Source organism: Furipterus horrens, unplaced genomic scaffold (genome assembly GCF_987537825.1).
Source record: "Furipterus horrens unplaced genomic scaffold, mFurHor1.1.pri manual_scaffold_3, whole genome shotgun sequence".
NCBI classification, from domain to species: domain Eukaryota; kingdom Metazoa; phylum Chordata; class Mammalia; order Chiroptera; family Furipteridae; genus Furipterus; species Furipterus horrens.
Window position 1 is genome coordinate 136,128,671 of NW_028327173.1, and position 18,819 is coordinate 136,147,489.

The 18,819-nt window shown below is 42.5% G+C and overlaps 3 protein-coding genes across 6 annotated transcripts; all 3 read left to right on the plus strand.

The window, feature by feature from the left end:
* Nucleotides 1-9: 9 nt before the first annotated feature.
* NEDD8 (NEDD8 ubiquitin like modifier) lies at nt 10-11,488 on the plus strand. 2 transcript variants are annotated; one of them, XM_090270224.1, is made up of 5 exons: nt 10-297; nt 9,470-9,555; nt 9,650-9,697; nt 9,868-9,950; nt 11,125-11,488. In XM_090270224.1, the coding sequence occupies exons 2-5, from the start codon at nt 9,538-9,540 to the stop codon at nt 11,219-11,221; spliced, it is 246 nt and encodes an 81-aa protein (XP_090126350.1). In that variant the 5' UTR covers nt 10-297; nt 9,470-9,537; the 3' UTR covers nt 11,222-11,488. The 2 variants fall into 2 exon arrangements, with proteins under 2 accessions (XP_090126350.1, XP_090126349.1); XM_090270223.1 differs by lacking the exon at nt 9,470-9,555 and having other exon boundaries at nt 16-297.
* A 944-nt stretch (nt 11,489-12,432) lies between these two features.
* MDP1 (magnesium dependent phosphatase 1) lies at nt 12,433-13,847 on the plus strand. 3 transcript variants are annotated; one of them, XM_090270222.1, is made up of 6 exons: nt 12,433-12,605; nt 12,722-12,782; nt 12,855-12,965; nt 13,291-13,398; nt 13,498-13,603; nt 13,678-13,742. In XM_090270222.1, the coding sequence occupies exons 1-5, from the start codon at nt 12,569-12,571 to the stop codon at nt 13,595-13,597; spliced, it is 417 nt and encodes a 138-aa protein (XP_090126348.1). In that variant the 5' UTR covers nt 12,433-12,568; the 3' UTR covers nt 13,598-13,603; nt 13,678-13,742. The 3 variants fall into 3 exon arrangements, with proteins under 3 accessions (XP_090126348.1, XP_090126347.1, XP_090126346.1); XM_090270221.1 differs by having other exon boundaries at nt 12,434-12,605; nt 12,876-12,965; nt 13,498-13,583; nt 13,678-13,847; XM_090270220.1 differs by having other exon boundaries at nt 12,436-12,605; nt 13,498-13,583; nt 13,678-13,847.
* A 389-nt stretch (nt 13,848-14,236) lies between these two features.
* CHMP4A (charged multivesicular body protein 4A) lies at nt 14,237-18,113 on the plus strand. Its single transcript, XM_090270219.1, has 6 exons — nt 14,237-14,414; nt 16,168-16,317; nt 16,404-16,581; nt 16,955-17,069; nt 17,239-17,374; nt 17,797-18,113. The coding sequence occupies exons 1-6, from the start codon at nt 14,384-14,386 to the stop codon at nt 17,853-17,855; spliced, it is 669 nt and encodes a 222-aa protein (XP_090126345.1). The 5' UTR covers nt 14,237-14,383; the 3' UTR covers nt 17,856-18,113.
* Nucleotides 18,114-18,819: the final 706 nt, after the last annotated feature.

Here is an 18,819-nt window from a genome sequence, read left to right on the forward strand (position 1 = left end):
TCTGCTCCGTCTTTCCTTTAGAACCGGCTGGTTAGGGACTGTCGGAATCGCAGAGTCATCATCTAGCGGACCGCCTTCTTTTTCTTGACGACACCACTGAAACGAAACGTGGGAGCATTTCCGAGCTTTTCTGCAACCCCGGGGATATAAGGGGGCGGAGCCAGACAGTGACCCGGAAGAAGAAGTGACTCCCACAGGCAGAGTGCTAGGGAGCGGCAGCGGTGACCACAGCAGTGGAAGCGGCAACTTATCTGTGTGCATCCCCAATCTTGGAAGAAGATGCTAATAAAAGTGAAGGTGGGAGCACCTCCAGCTTTGCCAAGACGGTGTGGTACTGGGCTGGTCGCTGTACCTTACAGAAGCGGGGAAGGGAAAGCACGCCTATCCCGAGCGTGGTGGTCGATGACAGCCTCAGGGCTCTTCGCGAGGGGTGATGGGAAGTAGGGGGACTCTAGAGGTCCTTGATTGTTGGGGGCTGGCCCAGCCGTAAGACCGCGGGGTTTCTGCTGTTTCTGTTTTCTCTGCAGAACAGTTTCAGGACCGCGAAGGAGGCCTCCTCTGTCCGGGCTCTCGCTGTGTTCGAACCCTCGTTGTCAGGGAGGCCTAGCAGCAGCGTACCTCCACTCTCTTAGATTCTTGGAATAAGCTCTGATCTCCAGTCTTCATGCGCAGGTTTCCTGCTTCTCCCAGTCCCTAACATAGGCTGCCTCGGAGCACAGCACAAAAACATTAGCCTAGAGGCTAGACTGTAAGCCTTTGCTGGTTGTTTCCAAGTTGTAGTATCTCAGCCAGACTTCAAGAACCAAAGCTAGGAGGGTGTTCAGTCAGCACCTGCCTTTCTGAGCCAGGTATTTTGGACCACCCTCATTTCCTTCACTGCGACAGGTTGGTTAGCCATGCCCTAGTTCTTAGTAGTAGCAGTGTTTCCTTCATCTCCAGCTCTCAACTTTCGTGGTTCTTCAATTCCCAGTTCTCATTAGCCCTATCTGCCATTTCCTCTTTTGTACCTGCAGACATAGACAAAAACCTAACAATTGATGCAGTGCAACATTAGTTTGGCTTTACTGCTCAGTAAGTCTATTGTTATTTCATCAGCTCCTTGTTGTATTTACCATACATAATAGCCATTCTTAACCTCCTCAGTTCTTCCAGACAATCTCTTAGCCAAGGATTGAGGCCAAAGAGCATGACCAAATACCATTGTTTTTCAAACTTTGAGTAGTGACCCATAAGAGTTAATAATTGTGATATCAATTTAATGGTTCAGTGGGTCGTGAGCAACATTTTAAAAACAGGAAAATAGAAATATCAGGATATACTTCTAGGTAACAGTATTGTTTTGTGAATTTTTTTCATTTTATATGTTTATTACATGCACATTTGTTACTAGTTCATATGTATTTCTTAGTGTGGGTCACTCAAAAAAGTGTGAGGAACACTAGCAGATGAACGCTTTTATCTTCTTTTCAATGAATAAGGTTTCTTGTGTCCCCTTAGTACTCTCTTAGTCCAAAGACCAGATTATTACTATAGTTGGTGTTCACTGTTTTAACTTTAAAAAATCTTCATCTACACTAAATAATTTTACCTCATGCACTATGTGTGATATTCTCTGACATTTGCAATTCTATTTTAAGTTGACTTCATAATGCACTTATGGTCGAGACCTGCAGTTTAATACAGATGGGCTTCTCAACTTAAAAGCGCTTAAGAATCACCTGGGAATCTTGTAAAAATACTGATTCTAATATTCAGTGGGTCTGGGATAGGACCTGAGATTCTGCCTGTGACGCTGATGCTGCTTGAGTAGCAAGGTTTTAGAGTTTGTCTCTTTGAATTCACTTTTACTTAGTACTTCTCTAAAATTGTCAGTCTCCCTTTCTGCCTTTAAACATGTTTCTCTGTCCTTTTTTTTTGTTTGCTACATTTCTCTATATGTTAAATATATATGAAAGTGATTAGTCAGCTGTTAATTATTATATAAATGATAGATTTTATTGGCAGGACTCCTTTCCTCTTTTCTTAGCTGACTTCTTTCATATCTCTTTCTGCAGTCCTTTACAAACCCTTCTGATTTAAATCTTTTCTGGATATTTTATTGTTCTAAAATTAAATATATTATCTTATTGTCTCCCCAATACTCATCTCATATATTGATCCTGTAAATCTGCCATGTATTTCGAACTCAGTTCTTTAGAGTCATTTTTCTCTTACAGACCCTAACTTTTCCTTTGATACTTCTTTTTTTTAAATTTATTTATTTTCAGAAAGGGGAAGAGAAGGAGGGAAACATCAGTGCATGTGAGAGAGAAACAATTGGCTGCCTCTTGCAGGCCTGCTAGCGCAGGCATGTGCCCTAACCAGGAACCGAACCAGCGACACCTTTCGGTTCGTAGGCAGCACTCAATCCACTGAGCCACAGCAGCCAGGGCTGTTGTCATTTTAATGTTCATACTTTTGATCTTCTTTTTCTTAAATAAGTCCCTTTAACATTTCATATAATAATGGCTTGGTGATGATAAACTCCTTTAGCTTTACCTTGTCTGGGAAGCATTTTATCTGCCATTCCATTCTAAATGACAGCTTTGCTAGATAGAGTAGTCTTGGTTGTAGGTCCTTGCTTTTCATCACTTTGAATACTTCTTGCCAGCCCCTTCTTGCCTGCCAAGTTTCTTTTAAGCAATCAGCTGATAGTCTTATAGGCACCCCTTTGTAGGTAACTCTGCTTTTCTCTTGCTGCTCTTAAGATTCTCTTTATCTTAAACCTTTGGCATTTTAATGATGATGTGTCTTGGTGTGGTCCTCCTTGGGTCTAGCTTGTTTGGGACTCTCTGTGCTTCCTGGACTTGTATATCTATTTCCTTTGCCAAATTTGGGAAGTTTTCCTTCATTATTTTTTCACATAAGCTTTCAATTTCTTGCTTTTCCTCTTCTCCTTCTGGCACCCCTATGGTTCGGATGTTGACATGTTTAAAGTTGTCCCAGAGGTTCCTAAGCCTCTCTTCATTATTTTTCAATTCTTGTTTCCTCATTCTATACTGCTTGACTGTATTTTTCTTCCTTGTGTTCCAAATCATCTATTTGAACCCCAGTTTCCTTCTCTTCACCATTGGTTTTGTGTGGATTTTCCTTCATTCCATTTAGCATAGCCTTCACTTCTTCTTTTATGTGTTTGCCATACTCAAGCATATCTGTCAGGCCTGTGAGCATCTTTTCACCAGGGTTTTGAATTCTTCATCTGTTAGGTTGTCTATCTCCTCGTCTGTTAGGTTGGCTAATTCCTTGTCGCTTAGTTCTCCCACTGGAACCTTGATCCGTTCCCTTTCAGGCCATACTTCTCTGTCTCTTCATCTTGACAGGCTCCTGTGTTTGTTTGCATCTGTGTTTTAGGTAGAGGTGTCACTCCTGTTATGTTGTAAGGGGTGGAGTCTTAGGGATTCGTCAGTACAGGGTGACCTGCTTCACCATGCTGTGGCACTGTGTGGGCGTGAGGGGTCTGAGAGGGAACAATGCAGCTTGCTCAGCACTCACCCCTTTTCCAGGCGCTTCTCCAACTTCTATATGGGACCAGCACCTCTAGCTGCTGCCCTGGCCATCATTCCCAGAGTGGGTGGGTTTGCAGGTGTTCTAGGACCATGGGGGCCCTTTAAACAAGCAGACTCTGCTGGGAGATCAGCAGTTTCTTCCTCCACCCCAAGCTCCACAGATTTGCACAGTCAGAAGCAATGAGGCTTTATTTTCCCTGGCGCTCGAACCATGAGCTTTGCAGTCTGGTCTGGTGCTGGGAACATTCCCTATGTGTCCCTCCTGACTTTTTAAAACGTGTGACTGCGCTTTCTGCTGGCCTTCCACTGCTGCTGCCACCACACCGCATCCTCTCCGCCCCAGCTTCACCCCTCCTACCTGTCTGGATGAGTATTTCTTCTTTATATCTTTGTTTGTTGGACTTCCATACAACTCGGTTTTCTGGAACTTCTGATTATCTCTAGTTTTGAGGTAGTTGTATTCTTTCTTAGTTGTGGAGGGAGATGCAGCTTGTCTGTCTAGGTCTTCATCTTGGCCAGAAGTCCTCATTAACTTATGGCTTTATTTCTGTGTGATAGCTCCAACTGGATTTTTGTATGGCATACTCCCTCTAAAGTTTAGAGCCTATACCAAGGCATGATATACAATATCAGTGTACAAATCTTCTTTAACTTCTTTTTCATGATATTGCTCTCCTACCCCAGATCCTGCACTGGTACCCTCTTAGTAGATTATTTTGGATAACTTTCTCTACTATCTAAACCCCATTTTTCTCATTCAAGTATTTTTCTTTAAACATAGAATGAAACACAAAGTTCATTCAGTTCAGTGGTTTTTTAACCACAGTATCTACTCATGTAACCAATATTTAAAAACAACTTTTTTCCATTGCCATTTATCCCCCTTGTACCACTCTCCCCACTGCAGTCACCACACTGTTGTCCATATCCATGAGTCCTTCTTCCTTTTTACTGGATCCCGCCACTCCCTCCCCTCCTCCACCCATGAACAGTCATCCTGCTCTCCATCTATGAATTTGTCCCCATTTTCCTTGTTAGTTCAGTTTGTTATTAGATTCCACATATGAGTGAAATCATATGGTATATGTTTTTCTCTGACCTGCTTAATTCATTTAGCATAATGTTTTCCAGGTCCATCCATGCTGTCACAAAGGGTAAATTTTTCTTTTTTTTTTTTTTAATGACTGAGTAGTATTTCATAGAACACTTTCACTCATACCCTCTGAAAGTTTCCATAGGTTAGTTTTGCTTGTCTTAGAACTTCGTATCAATGTAATTATACAATATATACTTTTTGTGTCTGGCTTATTTCACCCAGGCATTATGTCTGTTGTTGGTTGTGTCTGTACGTTACAACTGAATAGTACCCATTGAATAGCTGTATCACAATTTGTCGATCCATTCTCCTGTTGATGGACATTTGCTCATTTTCAGTTTCTGCCTTTATGAATAAGGTTCCTATGAACATTGTTATACAAGTCTTTTTATTAACATATGTTTTTCCTCTGGATAAATACCTAAGAATGGAATTAATGGATCATGTGGTAGGTAACTGTTAACTTTAAAAGAAACTACCAAACAGTTCTCCCAGGGATTGTACCATTTTACATTCCCACCTGCAGTGGATGAACATTCTAGCTGCCTGCCACCCTTGCTAACTTTTAGTTATGTCAGTCATTTTTATTTTAGCTATGAGAGCAGGTGTGAAATTAATTAGTGTAGATTTTTACTCATCATAGCACTTTCTCATTGCACCTTGTATTGGACAATAATATTCAATATGGCACTTCCGTGTATACTATATAGTTTGGCTCTATTGATTTTATGGGTCTTTGTTTCTTGGTTGTAAATCTTCACTTGAAAAAGATTTTTGGCACCCTGGCTGGTGTGGCTCAGTGGATTGAGTGCCGGTCTGTGAATCACAGGGTCACTGGTTCAATTCCCAGTCAGGGCACATACTTGGGTTTCAGCCAGGTCACCAGTTAGAGGCGCATGAGAGGCAACCATACGTTGATGTTTCTCTCCTTCTCTTTCTCCCTTCCTTCCCCTCTCTTTAAAAATAAATAAATAAAATCTTTTTAAGAAAGAGAAAGAAAAAGATTGTTGGCAAAGGCTGGATCACTTAATTTCTTTTATATCCCCTCCAGTGCCTAAAGCAGTATGTTGGGCTTAGGTTCATCATAGACTTGTTAAATAACATTGAATGCATTCCTGGGTCACAATGAGCAGACCTGAAGGAAGAAGCCCAGTATCACATGATATATCAAGAATATCTTTTTAAAGTGTATAGTTACTTTTTAATTATGGATAGTTCCAAACATATACAACAGCACAGAGAAAGACCCTTTACCCAGCTTCAAAAACTATCATTGCATGGTCAATCCTGTTTATACTCACCAACTCTCCTTACATGATGTTTTATGAAACAAATCCCAGTGTATGTTATTCATACATGTTTTCAGTGTTTAGCTGTAAAAAAGAACTTCTTTCTAACATAACCATAATTTTCACACCAAAAATATTAACAGTGATTTCCTACTGTCAGATTTACTCTATAGTCTCATTTATTTTTTTACAGTTAGTTTGAATCTGGATCCAACTAAGATCATACATGTCATTTGGTTGATATGTATTTTAAGCCTCTTTAAATCTGTAATTCACCCTTTTTTCTTTTCAAATAAACTATGTCACATAGAGTTTCATATGGTTTGGATTTTGCTGATTATATCTCCATGTTATCTTTTAATACATTCCTCTTTGATCTCTTTTTCTTGAGAATTAGTAATAAGATCTAGAGGCTTGATTAATCTTTTCTGTGTATTCATGTGTGAAAATAATTCATAGGTAGTTGTGTGGTGTATATTTCTGTTAGGTGGTTTCACTTTCTATGATGTTAGATCTATTATTTTATTGGAGATATTCTTATTTTATTGTTGTTTAAGCTGAAATGCTTGAGCAGTGTCCAGTATAGTAACCATTAACCACATGGGCTACGGAACACTAGAAATGTGAGCGAGAAATATCAATCAGTTGCCTCCCATAGTGCCCCGACCGGGGATTGAACCCACAACCTATGTATGTACACTGACCGGGGATTGATCCCACAGCATTTTGGTGTATGAGACAATGCTCCAACGAACTGAGCCACCTAGCCAGGACTCAAGGACTTTGTTATAAAAAATGTTTTTTCTTATTACAATGTATTCATGATATATAAAATAGAAAATACAGAAAAGCACAAATAATATAATTAAAGTACCTGTAATCTCACAACTCAAAATAAAAGCGCTGATGTATATATGCTTCCCAACTTTTTTGAAAGCAGATACATATATTTGAGGGTTTTTGTTATTTGTTTTTGTTTTTTTTATACAAAATTGGAATTATACCATTATTCTAAACATTGAGGACTGTGTGATTTTCCCTTTGTGTTTGTACCATAATATATTTAGCCCTCAATTGTTTGATATTTAATTTGTGTTTCTAGTTTTTCAGTATCAAAAGTCTCAATGACCTGTGTTAAAGGTATATTTTTGTACATAGTGATGATTGTTTTTCCAGAAGTGTCATTGCTGGGAGACCATATTGCCAGATTGCTTTCTGGGTACATTCATTGGCTTCTACAGTCAGTTTCAGAAACAAAGGGGCAGTCCTAGAGTTTTAGATTTCACAAACCAACTATTATTTCTTAAATGTCTTAAGGTCCAAGCATCTTATTCTTGGGAGAGCAGTTCTAGGCCTTTTCTTAGAATCTATTTTATTCTTTAAATTTTTAAATTATTAGATCAGAATGAATATCTTTATTAATATTCATGTGACAAATTATTTTTATCAGAAATGTAAGTAGTACAGATAAAGGGAGAATTACCCTGACAAACCCTACCTTCAGTACTACTCCCCTTCTCAAAGATGATCACTGTTATAAGAGATATGTATACTTTTTTAAAGAGATTTTGTTTATATTTTATTTTTTAGGGAGAGAAGAAGGGAGGGAGAAAGAGGGAGAGGAACATCAATGTGTGGGAGAAACACTGATCGGTTGCCTCTCACACACCCCCAAGTGGGTACCTGGCCCAAAACCCAGGCATGCTCCCTGACCAGGAATCAAACTGGCAACCTCCTGGTTCTCAGGCTGGTGCTCAGTACACTGAGCTACACCAGCCAGGGCAAAATATGTATACTTTTAATCCTTTCTTCTGAGCATGTACATATATACGTATAGAAAATAATATATAATTATACATTTTTAAAATCTTTCCATGTTAGTGTATAAATTGTTGCATAATAAATATATCATTCTGTGGATGTACCATAGTTTGTTTTCTTATTTTTAGGCATTAGGCTATTTCCAGTGTTTTGCTTTTAAAAAGGTGCACATGTTCCTCTTTGGATACATGTTCAAGTTTTTCCTCCAATTTACTTACCTATAAATAGAATTGTCTGATTGAAGAGTTTTTGCATTTAAAGTATTATGATCAGTAAAGTGAAGTAATTCTTGTACAACACAGAATTGCATACTTTTCATTTTTTCAGGAAAAGGCCTTAAAATAGTTACCAAATATTGTCACTGTCATTTCACAAAAAGACATTTTAACACCTGAATATATTTAGTTTCATGAAAACCTCATTGCTGTCAGTATTTTTCTCATTTTATTATAGACTATTGAAAATTTTCACACATTCCAGCTTGGGTTGGGGTAGAAACCTGAGAATCATTGTTCTAATTTATTCTTTTGCATCCAAACAGGTAAAGCTAAAGGAATTACTCTTGCATTTTTGGAAACACTATATACTTAGGACTGAACCATTCTCGTAGTTGAAAAATTAGGCCCTAAGTACTTTCATCATGTTGGTCTATATGAATACCATAAGTAGAAACCATACGTTATTTTATTAATTTAACCACAGGAGCATGGATTGGGGTCTCAACACTAGATTGGCCAGACTCAGAAAGTACTGAGTACAGAGCTAAGAGCTCAGGCCAGAGAGTCTGTTTTTAGATCCACACTCTACTTTTGATTCCATAGGCATGCTTTATAGCCTGTCCAAGCCCCGTTTTTCTCATCTATAAGTTAGTGATAGTTATAGTTCATACCTCAGAAATACTAACAAGGATTAACTGTATTGATACATGTAAGACAGCATAGTTTCTGATTCTCGTAAGTGTTCAGTGAGTGTTGGCTGTGATTAAAACACAATCATCGGTGTATTTAGCCCTCCCACAAATATTTTTTGATTGCTTATATGTCAAATACTGTGCTTTGTGCTTAGATTAGAACAGTCTCTGTCCTTTAGGAAGTTGGAAAGTTTTGACCCTTAAAACAGCTAGCTGTAATGGGTATTAAAGCACATTGGGACAAGTCATTGTTCTTAAATGGTCCTTTAAGATTTGAGAAAAAAGTGAGGAAGGGTATGACAAAAAGAAATACAGTAAAGGTGAAGAAATGCCCCTAAGTTGGACCATATATTGTGTTTGTGGTCTGGATTACTGTAGACTGGAATAGATATGAGCTTTCAGAGCAAGGATGAATGAGAAATTAGACTGAATGGAGCACAGCATTTTAAAGTGTACAATCAGTACATTGTGTTCAGACATTAGCAGCCCTTAGCCTATGGAAGAAGTCAAGAAGACCAGAACTGCAATTTAGGATTCACATAGAAGTCTGGAGAAGATATGGGAAAAACTGGCTGGAGGTGATCTCTGGTGTCCTTGAGAATTCTTTAAAGTATCTAAATGTTAATATCTGTCGTTGATAGATAAAATAAGGTCCTTCTGACTCAAAGGAATGCTTCCTTTAGGACACCTCTCATTGCTATCTCAAGCAAAGGAATACCAGTATTCTGGTACTCCAGTGGGGCGAGGAATGTGAAATGACCTGTGCAAGTGAGGTTCACAGAATCTTCCCTCTCAAACTTGTCCACAGCCTAAGCATGTTTGATGAACACAGGTGTGGTCAAAGCCTTCTGATTCTTCAAAGCAGCTTTGCCAAGAATGTGCATCTCTCAGAAGGTAGTAGATTCCCAGAGACCAGGACAGGACATTTTACCTAGAAGACAAATTGTATATTGGGCTGTAGGATTCATGAAACCCTTGCCTGTTTCAGACGCTGACTGGAAAGGAGATTGAAATTGACATTGAACCCACAGACAAGGTAATGTCCAACACCTCTTCATGCCTATCTTCCTACATGTACATTTGTTTGGATATGCTGATGAACTTAGTCCTTTGCTTTCATGCTATCTGCATAGCTCTGTTCTTTCCACTTCCATGGTCCTACCCCTATCTACCATGGGTAGCTCCTGACTCCTTGTACCCCTAAAGGTGGAGCGAATCAAGGAACGCGTAGAAGAAAAAGAGGGAATCCCCCCACAACAGCAGCGGCTCATCTACAGTGGTAAACAGATGTGAGTTTGGAATGGGAATTGAGGGTGTGGTGATCTTATGTGAAGATGAGGGAGCAAATACTGGAGATGAAGCAGGCCTGCCTTTTGCGGGGGGGAGCGGGGTGACACTGTTTATTGAAAGGCAATCTTACTTGATCCAGTTCACTTCCATGGAGGTAGCTGCATAAGAACGTCTCTTCCCCATGACAAACCAAAGCAATAAACCACACCCAGATGCAGAAACCCAACAACATAAGCCTACTGGTGTTGTCAAATGACTCTCAGAAGCAGGAAAAAAAAAATTATGAAGATAGATGATGATTGTGTCCTCAGCATTGCATTTGGCCACGTACTTGTTTATTAAATAAAAATATTTTTTCTTTTTATGCTAGCTAAAGAAAATATTCTTGAGTGGGGTTAGTTTTTAAAGCAATGAAGCAAAAAACAAAGAAGCAAGCCTGCTTTTTATTAGTGGCCTACACCTTTGGCAATTTGGTGAAGCCTATGAACCCCTTCTTAGTTAATATTTTTGCAGACATAAAATACATAGAATTACAGAAGAAACTAACTATATTGAGATACAGTTATCAAAATACTAAAAAGGCAAATTTGTAATAATATATGTGCTTTATTTATTTCTATTTATTTTATTTTATTTATTCCCGGAGAGGGGAGAAGGGAGGGAGAAAGAGACAGAGAGAAACACCAATGTGTGGTTGCTTCTCACATACCCTCAACCAGGGACCTGGTGTGCCCTGACTGGGAATCAAACTGTCGACCCTTTGGTTCGCAGGCCAGTGCTCAATCCACCGAACTATACCAGCCAGGGCTACTTTTTTTTAGTAATACATTAAGATCTAATGGTGAAAAAAAAAAAAAGATCTAATCGTGGGTCTAATACTACCATAATTTTGAAATATTTTCAAGATACCTGCAAACAGTTGTAATATAGTATGAAAATATTTAATTTCTATTGTTAATAGGTTACCCATATTGCTAATACCACTGTGAATTTTTGCCTATGTTCAAAATTTAAAGAAATAATCATATTTCAGTTTGTGGTTAGTAAAAATAAAGACATAAATTTTTTTTATCATCTGAGTTCATAGATCCCCAGAGAGATCCATGAAACCCAGGTTAAAAGCCCTATTCTAGATGATGTTTCTAATTCTTTTTGTGCCTCCTTTTCCTTCAGGAATGATGAGAAGACAGCAGCTGATTACAAAATCCTAGGTGGTTCAGTCCTCCATCTGGTGTTGGCTCTAAGAGGAGGAGGTAGTCTTAGGCAGTGATGAACCCTTTCTCCATTTTACTTCTTTACCCTGTTCCTCGTAATGAGGCATCATATATCCTATCGCTCCCTGGGACACCAGAGTGACTGCCCCTTCTCCTGGATGCCCAGTCTTGTGTGTCTACTGGTAGGGGACTGTGAAGACCCCAGGATGCAGTGTTCCTGGCCCAAAGGGCCCTTGGTGGCTATTGGGTTTTAGTTAGCAGACCGATGTGCTTCCCTCTCTATGGCTATGTCCCTGGTTCTCAATAAAATAAAATATAAAAGATTCCTGGCCTCCTAGAATCTTTCTTCTGTTGCACAAATATGACTGAAATCAAAATGGATCAAGTGCACACCCATTTATACAAGGCTGAATGGGTAGAACAGTGGAAGGGAATGTGCCCTGAGAAGGATTACCGGACTCTGGCAGTGGTGTACTGGAGCCAGCTCTCACTGGTTCATGAGACCTAATTATTGGTATCTCCTTCCAACCCCATGTTAAGTAACCTCATATTGGTAGCTTGAAATTGACCATGGTAGGTAGTACTATTTACAGAAATTGACAGATTATAAAAATCAGCCCCTTCCCCCAAATTGGTTGTTATACATTTATTATACTCTGACATAGGTGGTAGAAACCAGGAGAATGAATTCTCACTGTGGCCCTACTGGACATTTGGGCCTGATCTGAGAAAGGCCTGAAGGGTTTTACAGATAGCACATTCTTTATGGCTGGAATATTGCTGAGGGCTGTGGGCTCAGCACTGTGGAAAGATGCTGAAGCAACAAAGATTGAGGGAGGGGCCCTGGACCAGTAGCTCAGTTGGTTAGAGGGGTGTCCCAACACACCGAGGTTGTGGGTTTGATTTCCGATCCAGCGAATACAAAAACCAACCAATATATGCATAAACAAGTGGAACAACAAATCGATGTTTCTAAAAATCAATAAATTTTTTAAAAAGATTGAGAAGTGACAAGCAATGATGGGTCACTTAGGTCTCATCTGGTAAGGTGAAATGAGAGACCAGTGCCAGAAGAAAGGGCTTCTCTTCTCTGGCATTTCTAGTTGAGTAGCATCTGGGGAGGCTGGGGGTAGCATAGTAGTCAAGGGAGGAGAAACTTGGAGACCACTGGGGTCCTGTGTGCCGGCGTGTTGCCACTTTATGCAGTCCTTTCCCCCTCCACCATCAGGTGGCGCTCTTGTGCGGCCTGCAGGGTGACGGCCGTAGCCCGGCGAGAGGACTCTCTAACCACAGTTTCTCTAAGGCAGGCCAAACAGCCTTGCACCGGCTGGTGGTTATAGAGAGAGCACTCTATAGCCCAGAGAAGGCCCCGCCTACGGGCGCGCAGCCTGTGGGCGCTGGTAATGGAGCGACTCCCGAAACTCGCTGTCTTCGATCTGGGTGAGGGACACGACTATGTAGAATTTCGTAGGGCACTCTCCTTTTCCAAACCGCAGTTGCAGCTCTCGAGGCCCTGGTCCCTCCAAGCTAAACCCTCCCCCTTCTTCCTCTCGCAGATTACACGCTCTGGCCATTCTGGGTGGACACGCACGTTGACCCCCCATTCCACAAGAGCAGGTGAGGCTGGGCTGGGGAGGACTGGGGCCAGGCGGGTCAGGCTGGAGCTGAGAGCACTCTCACCTACTCCAGTGATGGAACTGTACGAGATAGGCGAGGCCAGGCCATCCGACTGTACCCAGAGGTGCCCGAGGTACTGGACCGATTTCGGGGCCTTGGGGTGCCCGTTGCAGCCGCTTCACGGTAAGAAGAGCGATTGAAAAAAAACGCAATTTAACGTGGACAGATGCATGTTTAAGACTTCTTGTGTTAGAAAAATGTAGGTGGTACAAATTTGCAAGTATTGAACATCTTTTAAATTATGACTTCTCCTGTGCCTTTTATTTTTTAAACATTGGCTTGGTGCCACCTATGTCAGGCAGGAAGGATATGGAGTAGAATAAGGGCCCAGGAAGACCATCCATCCGTCCTGGAAAACAGCAAGTTTATTTCCCCTGGTTATATATAGCTTCACTTGCAGCTCTGGCCCTCCACTCTCCTGATGCCATCTACGACACCTTTTTTGCAGGACAGGTGAAGTTGCAGGGGCCAACCAGCTACTGGAGCTCTTTGACCTTGTCAGATACTTTGTTCAGCGGGAAATCTATCCAGGCAGCAAGGTCACACACTTTGAGAGGTATGCATGAGAGGTGAGGGTAGAAACATGGGAAGAGAAGAGCAGAAACTGGAGGAGCTAAGAAGCCGGTATGGTTACCCTCTGCCCTGTTTTGCACAGGCTGCAGCAGAAGACTGGAGTTCCCTTCTCCCAGATGATCTTCTTTGATGATGAGAAGCGGAATATTATAGATGTCAGCAAACTGGGTACTGAGTGGTGATGATAGGTACCATATAGGAAATGGGGAGAAAGGGTACCTAGGAGGGGTTAGGTATAAAATGAGATCTCTTTTCTTTTTAGGTGTTACCTGCATTCACGTCCAGCATGGAATGAGTCTTCAAATCCTAACTCAAGGATTAGAGACATTTGCAAAGGCCCACGCTGGACCCTGAGGCCCAAGCTGGGCCCAGTCCTGTGAATGAACCTCATTTGAGGCATAAAACTGAAGGAAATCAGGAAGGCATTTTCAGGTGCATGTGTAAATCATTAAAGTGTATTTGCGTGTGACAAAAGAAATCTCACCCACAGTGTGGGGTTGTTTTTCTTCCATGTGAACCAGGGTTGTCTATCCAGAGGTGCCAAGATGGGAGTGTGAGGTATTAGACTGCATCTGATTCTGCCTTACAAACTTGGTGGCAAACCCAAGGCTGTGATCCCCTTGTGCTTACCCCATCCTCACTCCCTCTCCTGAGCTGTCAAGGGCATAAAGAGCTAAATCTTCCACTGGCCCGGAGAGCGGGCTGCATAACCCTGCACATTTCATTCCAGGCGGGATGGGGGCGGCCTTTTTACACTCGAAAATGAAGCAGCCCCTTTCAGAGGAGCGTGTGGATTTGGGGTGGCTGGGTCGCGTCACGTGGCCTCCTTGGCGCCTGTTGATGATGTAACCGCGGTGCTCCGAGGAGGGATGGGCGAGCCCGCGTCGGAGTGAAGAGATGCAGTCTCTGGAACAAGGCGGAAGTGTGCAGGACGCTGTGGGGCCGAGCCGGGAGAGGCCAGGGCTGCGATGAGTGGTCTGGGCAGACTCTTCGGGAGGGGTGAGCCCGGGTGAGACTGACCGGCTGGGAGGCGCTGGCCACAGGGAATGGGGAGAGACAACGCCCCTGGCGGGGACGCAACCCAGGAGACAGGCTTTCCCGAAAATCCTGGTGATGGCCCAGCAAGGCCTCTGGTGTCAGGGAGCCAGGCTCTGTCTGCCTTCCCTCCTCCACCCCAGTAGGAAGAGCTGGGGGGCAGGAAAGGGACAGGAGTGGTGGGCTCTGCTGGCTCCTACTGTTTAGATTTGAGCAAGAGGGAAGCTGAGGTGACAAAGAAAGGAGCCTTCTCAAAGCTCTTATCTGGTGGGGGAAGACCAGCAAAAACTGGCATTTACAGTCTAGAGTAGCACTATGTGGTGGAGATGTTCCTGAAAACCAGGGGAGCACAGGAGGAGCAGGTGTCCGGGGTCCAGAAGGCTGGAAGTATGCCAGGTGGAGAATTGAGGTACCCCAGAAAGAGGTAACTGTGTGTGCAAAACAGAGGCTGGAAAAAGGATGGTTATATTTAGAAGAAAGAGTAGTTCTAGTTGCCCCAAGAGTGTTATGTGTGGGCTGAAGGAAAGAGGAAACTAAAAGAAAGTATATAGCTGGAGAGGTAAACAAAGGCCAAAAGGACTTTGTATGTCCCATTTAAAAAGTTTTGGATTTTGCCCTGGCTGGGTAGCTCACTTGGTTAGAGCGTCATCTGGACACTCCAGGGTTGCAGGTTCAATCCCTAGTCCAGGCACATACAAGAATCAACCAATGAATGCATAAATAAGTGGAACAAATTGATGTCTTATCTCCCTCTCTCTCTCCCCTGCTGCTGCTTCTCTCTCTCAAATCAATAAGTTAAAAACAAAAAACGAAACTAAGTTGTGTATTTTACCCTATAAGCAGTGGAGAGTATGGAAGGATTTGAAGCAGGTAAGGGCCATCAGATGTGGGGGTGGAGGGAAATAACTGTTAGAAGTGCAAAAGATGAAAGGAAAAATAAGATAAGGTTTTTTGTTTTTCTCTCGCCCCCTGTACTTCATTCACTTTGAACCTCTGGTGTGAAGACCTTGGGTATGTCCTGTGATAGCAAGTGAAACAGTGATTATAAAGTGACTGAATTCCAGTGTGAGATATGATAAATGGGGAGGCTATGCAAATGTGGGTGTAGGGGGCATATAGAAAATCTCTGTACCTTCCACTCAATTTTGCTGTGAACCTAAAACTGCTCTAAGAAATAAAGTCTAGCCCTGACCAGTGTGGCTCAGTTGGGCGTCGTCCTGCAAAGCAAAAGGTCACTGGTTTGATTCCCAGTCAGAGCGCATGCCTGTGTTTCAAGTTCAGTGCCTATTCAGGGTGCCTGTGAGAGGCAACTGATCAAAGTTTCTCTCTCACGTTGAATGTTTCTCTCCTTCCCTTCCTCCTTCCCCCCTCTCTAGAAAATAAATATATTTTTAAAAAGGAATAAAGTCTATAAACTTTTAAAAGACTGGAAATTACTTGAAAGGAAACTTGGATAGCAAAGGAATACTGGCTTTGGAAGTCATAGTGCCACATTTCAAGTACTGCTCAGTCTCTTACTAGTTGTAAGTTTAGACAAAAAATTTTTGTATCTTCATGCCTGTTTTCATGTTTGTAAAATGAAGATAGTACATTCATTGTAGAGAGTCATTTTGGGACCAGAATAACAGTCAAATGCCTAACACATAGTATGCATTCCGTGATTGGTGGTTAATTTTTTTTCCTTCACACAATACGGGCCTTCTCCTTTGGACTCCAGGGAAGAAGGAGAAGGAGACAACCCCTGAAGAGGCGATACAGAAACTGAAGGAGACAGAGAAGATACTGATCAAGAAACAGGAGTTTCTGGAGCAGAAGATTCAACAGGAACTACAAACAGCCAAGAAGCATGGGACCAAGAATAAGAGAGGTAATAGGGGAAAGGTACCAACAGGGAGGACCCAGGTGGGAAGCATGGGCTTCTGACCCTGATATTCAAGGTGTGGGCTGGGTCAGCCGCCCTACAGGCTTTGCGGAGGAAGAAAAGACTGGAACAGCAGCTGGCGCAAACTGATGGGACATTATCTACCCTGGAGTATCAGCGTGAGGCCATTGAGAATGCCACCTCCAATGCAGAAGTGCTTCACACCATGGAACTTGCTGCCCGTGGCATGAAGAAAGCCTACCAGGACATGTGGGTATGGGGGAGGGGCTGAAGTACTGGGGAGAGAAGCTTGGTATTGTACTTTGGATCTTAAAACCTCTCAGAATATGAATTTACAGTACAGATACTTATGATAGCTAGACTTTTGTCAGCCTCCTTGCTTCCTGCAAGAATGTTTTTCTTCAGAGAAGTGGGTGTAATCTGTCCCCCTTCCCCACCCCACCTCAGTGTGAATTCTTGCCATTTCTCAGCCCAGACTTGCCTAGTTACAATTTCCAGGGATCTCTTCTACTTGGCGGCCATGGATTTATCAGTGTGAAGCCACAGACAGAGGGGTTTCATTTATTTGAGCTGAGAAAGGGGAGTAATTGCCTGATTACTTGGCTATATATCTTTTTCTCAGGGACATTGACAAGGTGGATGAACTGATGGCCAACATCACAGAACAACAGGAAGTGGCCCAGCAGATCTCTGATGCCATTTCTCGGCCTCTGGACTTTGGAGATGATGTGGATGAGGTGATCTGGGGTGAGGGGTTAGGAAGTCTTGGAGGAAACATGGGACTGGCCAAAATCAATGTCCAAGAGAATCATGGGGCAATTTTAGGGGGAACTCCAAAAATGGTATGTTTTTAAAAGCAGAAGATTCTTTTCTTCACCTTGAACAGTCTTGTCATCCCCTATCCAGAATGAACTACTGGAGGAGCTAGAGGAGCTGGAGCAGGAGGAATTGGCCCGGGAGTTGTTACATGTGGGCGACAAGGAGGAAGAACCCCCAGTCAATCTGCCCAGTGTACCCTCCACACATCTGCCTGCAGGGCCAGGTACCCAGAGCTGTTCCCTTGTCTCAAGGACTTGAGAGAGTGGGATAGATAGAAGGAAAGATTATTCCTCATCCATCCTGCCTTAAAGGAACCAGGCAAAAAGGGCTGCTGCTAAAGTTGCACAGGTTGTTAACTGTATAAGGGCACCTGGCTAAAGGGGAATGGAGCCTGAAATCCCGCCTGTGCTCCATTCAGCAAGCTGTGTGCCCTCATTTAGGGCTGCAAATGCTGGAAGAAACAGGCACCTTTTTTTAACAGTTGCACAAAGATATGGGATTGGCAGCAGCCCAGGAAGCAGAAGAACCACATCTTTAGGTTCTTCGCTGGGGAGAGAGAATTCAGCAGGTTCTGAGTGTTGTAGTAGGGGGTGTTGGAAGGTGCTGAGGCTTTAACACACCTTTTTCTGGGTATTGTCCCCAAAGCTCCCAAAGCAGATGAAGATGAAGAAGCACTAAAGCAGTTGGCTGAGTGGGTATCCTGATGAGTCGGGGCTTACCTTCCTGATGCTGCCTTCACTGGTCTCTTTTCCTTAAGTGCCAAGTGCTGAGCTAAAGGAACATTGCCTTTTCAGAGGCCCTGCTGAGAGTGGTGGCATAACCCTGTTTGAGAAAGGGTTTGTTGCTCTCCCATCCCTAGCTCAACTGTAAAGAAGGATCTTGGTGCAGGAGAAGCCTCGGCGCTCCTTCTCTTTGACAGCAGTTACAGTGCCCTCATCCTCAATAAAACTGAGCAGCTGGAATCCTAGTGTTTGTACTGCCTTGTCTATACCTGAACCTCTTCCCCTGGTCCTTGGAGCTTTATTTCAGACCATGAATAATAACAGGAGTAACGAAGAGGCATTGGAACATAGAACAGATGTTTCCAGTATCTTACCTAGTAGGTTCATCTTTCAAGTTGGTTTGTCCTAGAGTTGCCTAGCACTGAGATTGAGGAAATTGCAGTCTATTACTTATCTTAGAAGTGCAACTGTCTCTGCATCTTCCCTCATCACTTTACCCCTGTCAGCCTCTGCTAAGATGGCCACAAGATTTACTGCCCACTTTCCTTTTGCAAAGCCCATTTTCAAGGACAGGGAGGGAGAAGACAGGGATAAAGAGGCAAGTAACTTTCCTTTATCTAGAACCCACAGTTAGTAGACTTAGTTTGAACTGTCACTTCTGTGTCTAGGAGCAATAGTGAGGGGCTGTGATTCACTAGGATTCTTTCAATAGTGCATTTGGAGGAGGAAGAAGGAACCAAGACATTTCACATATCCTGATGCCCATTTTTTTCTTTTTTCCTTCTTGTGATACCCATTTCTTAACAACCAGGTCCTCTATCCTGCAACTTGAGCATTTAAATGCAAAGAGATGTAAAATAATGAGCATGTACTTAGCCAGAATAATGAAACTTCCCTAAAGCAGGTGTTCATCTGAGCACTGCCTCCCCCCCAAGAACTACATGTG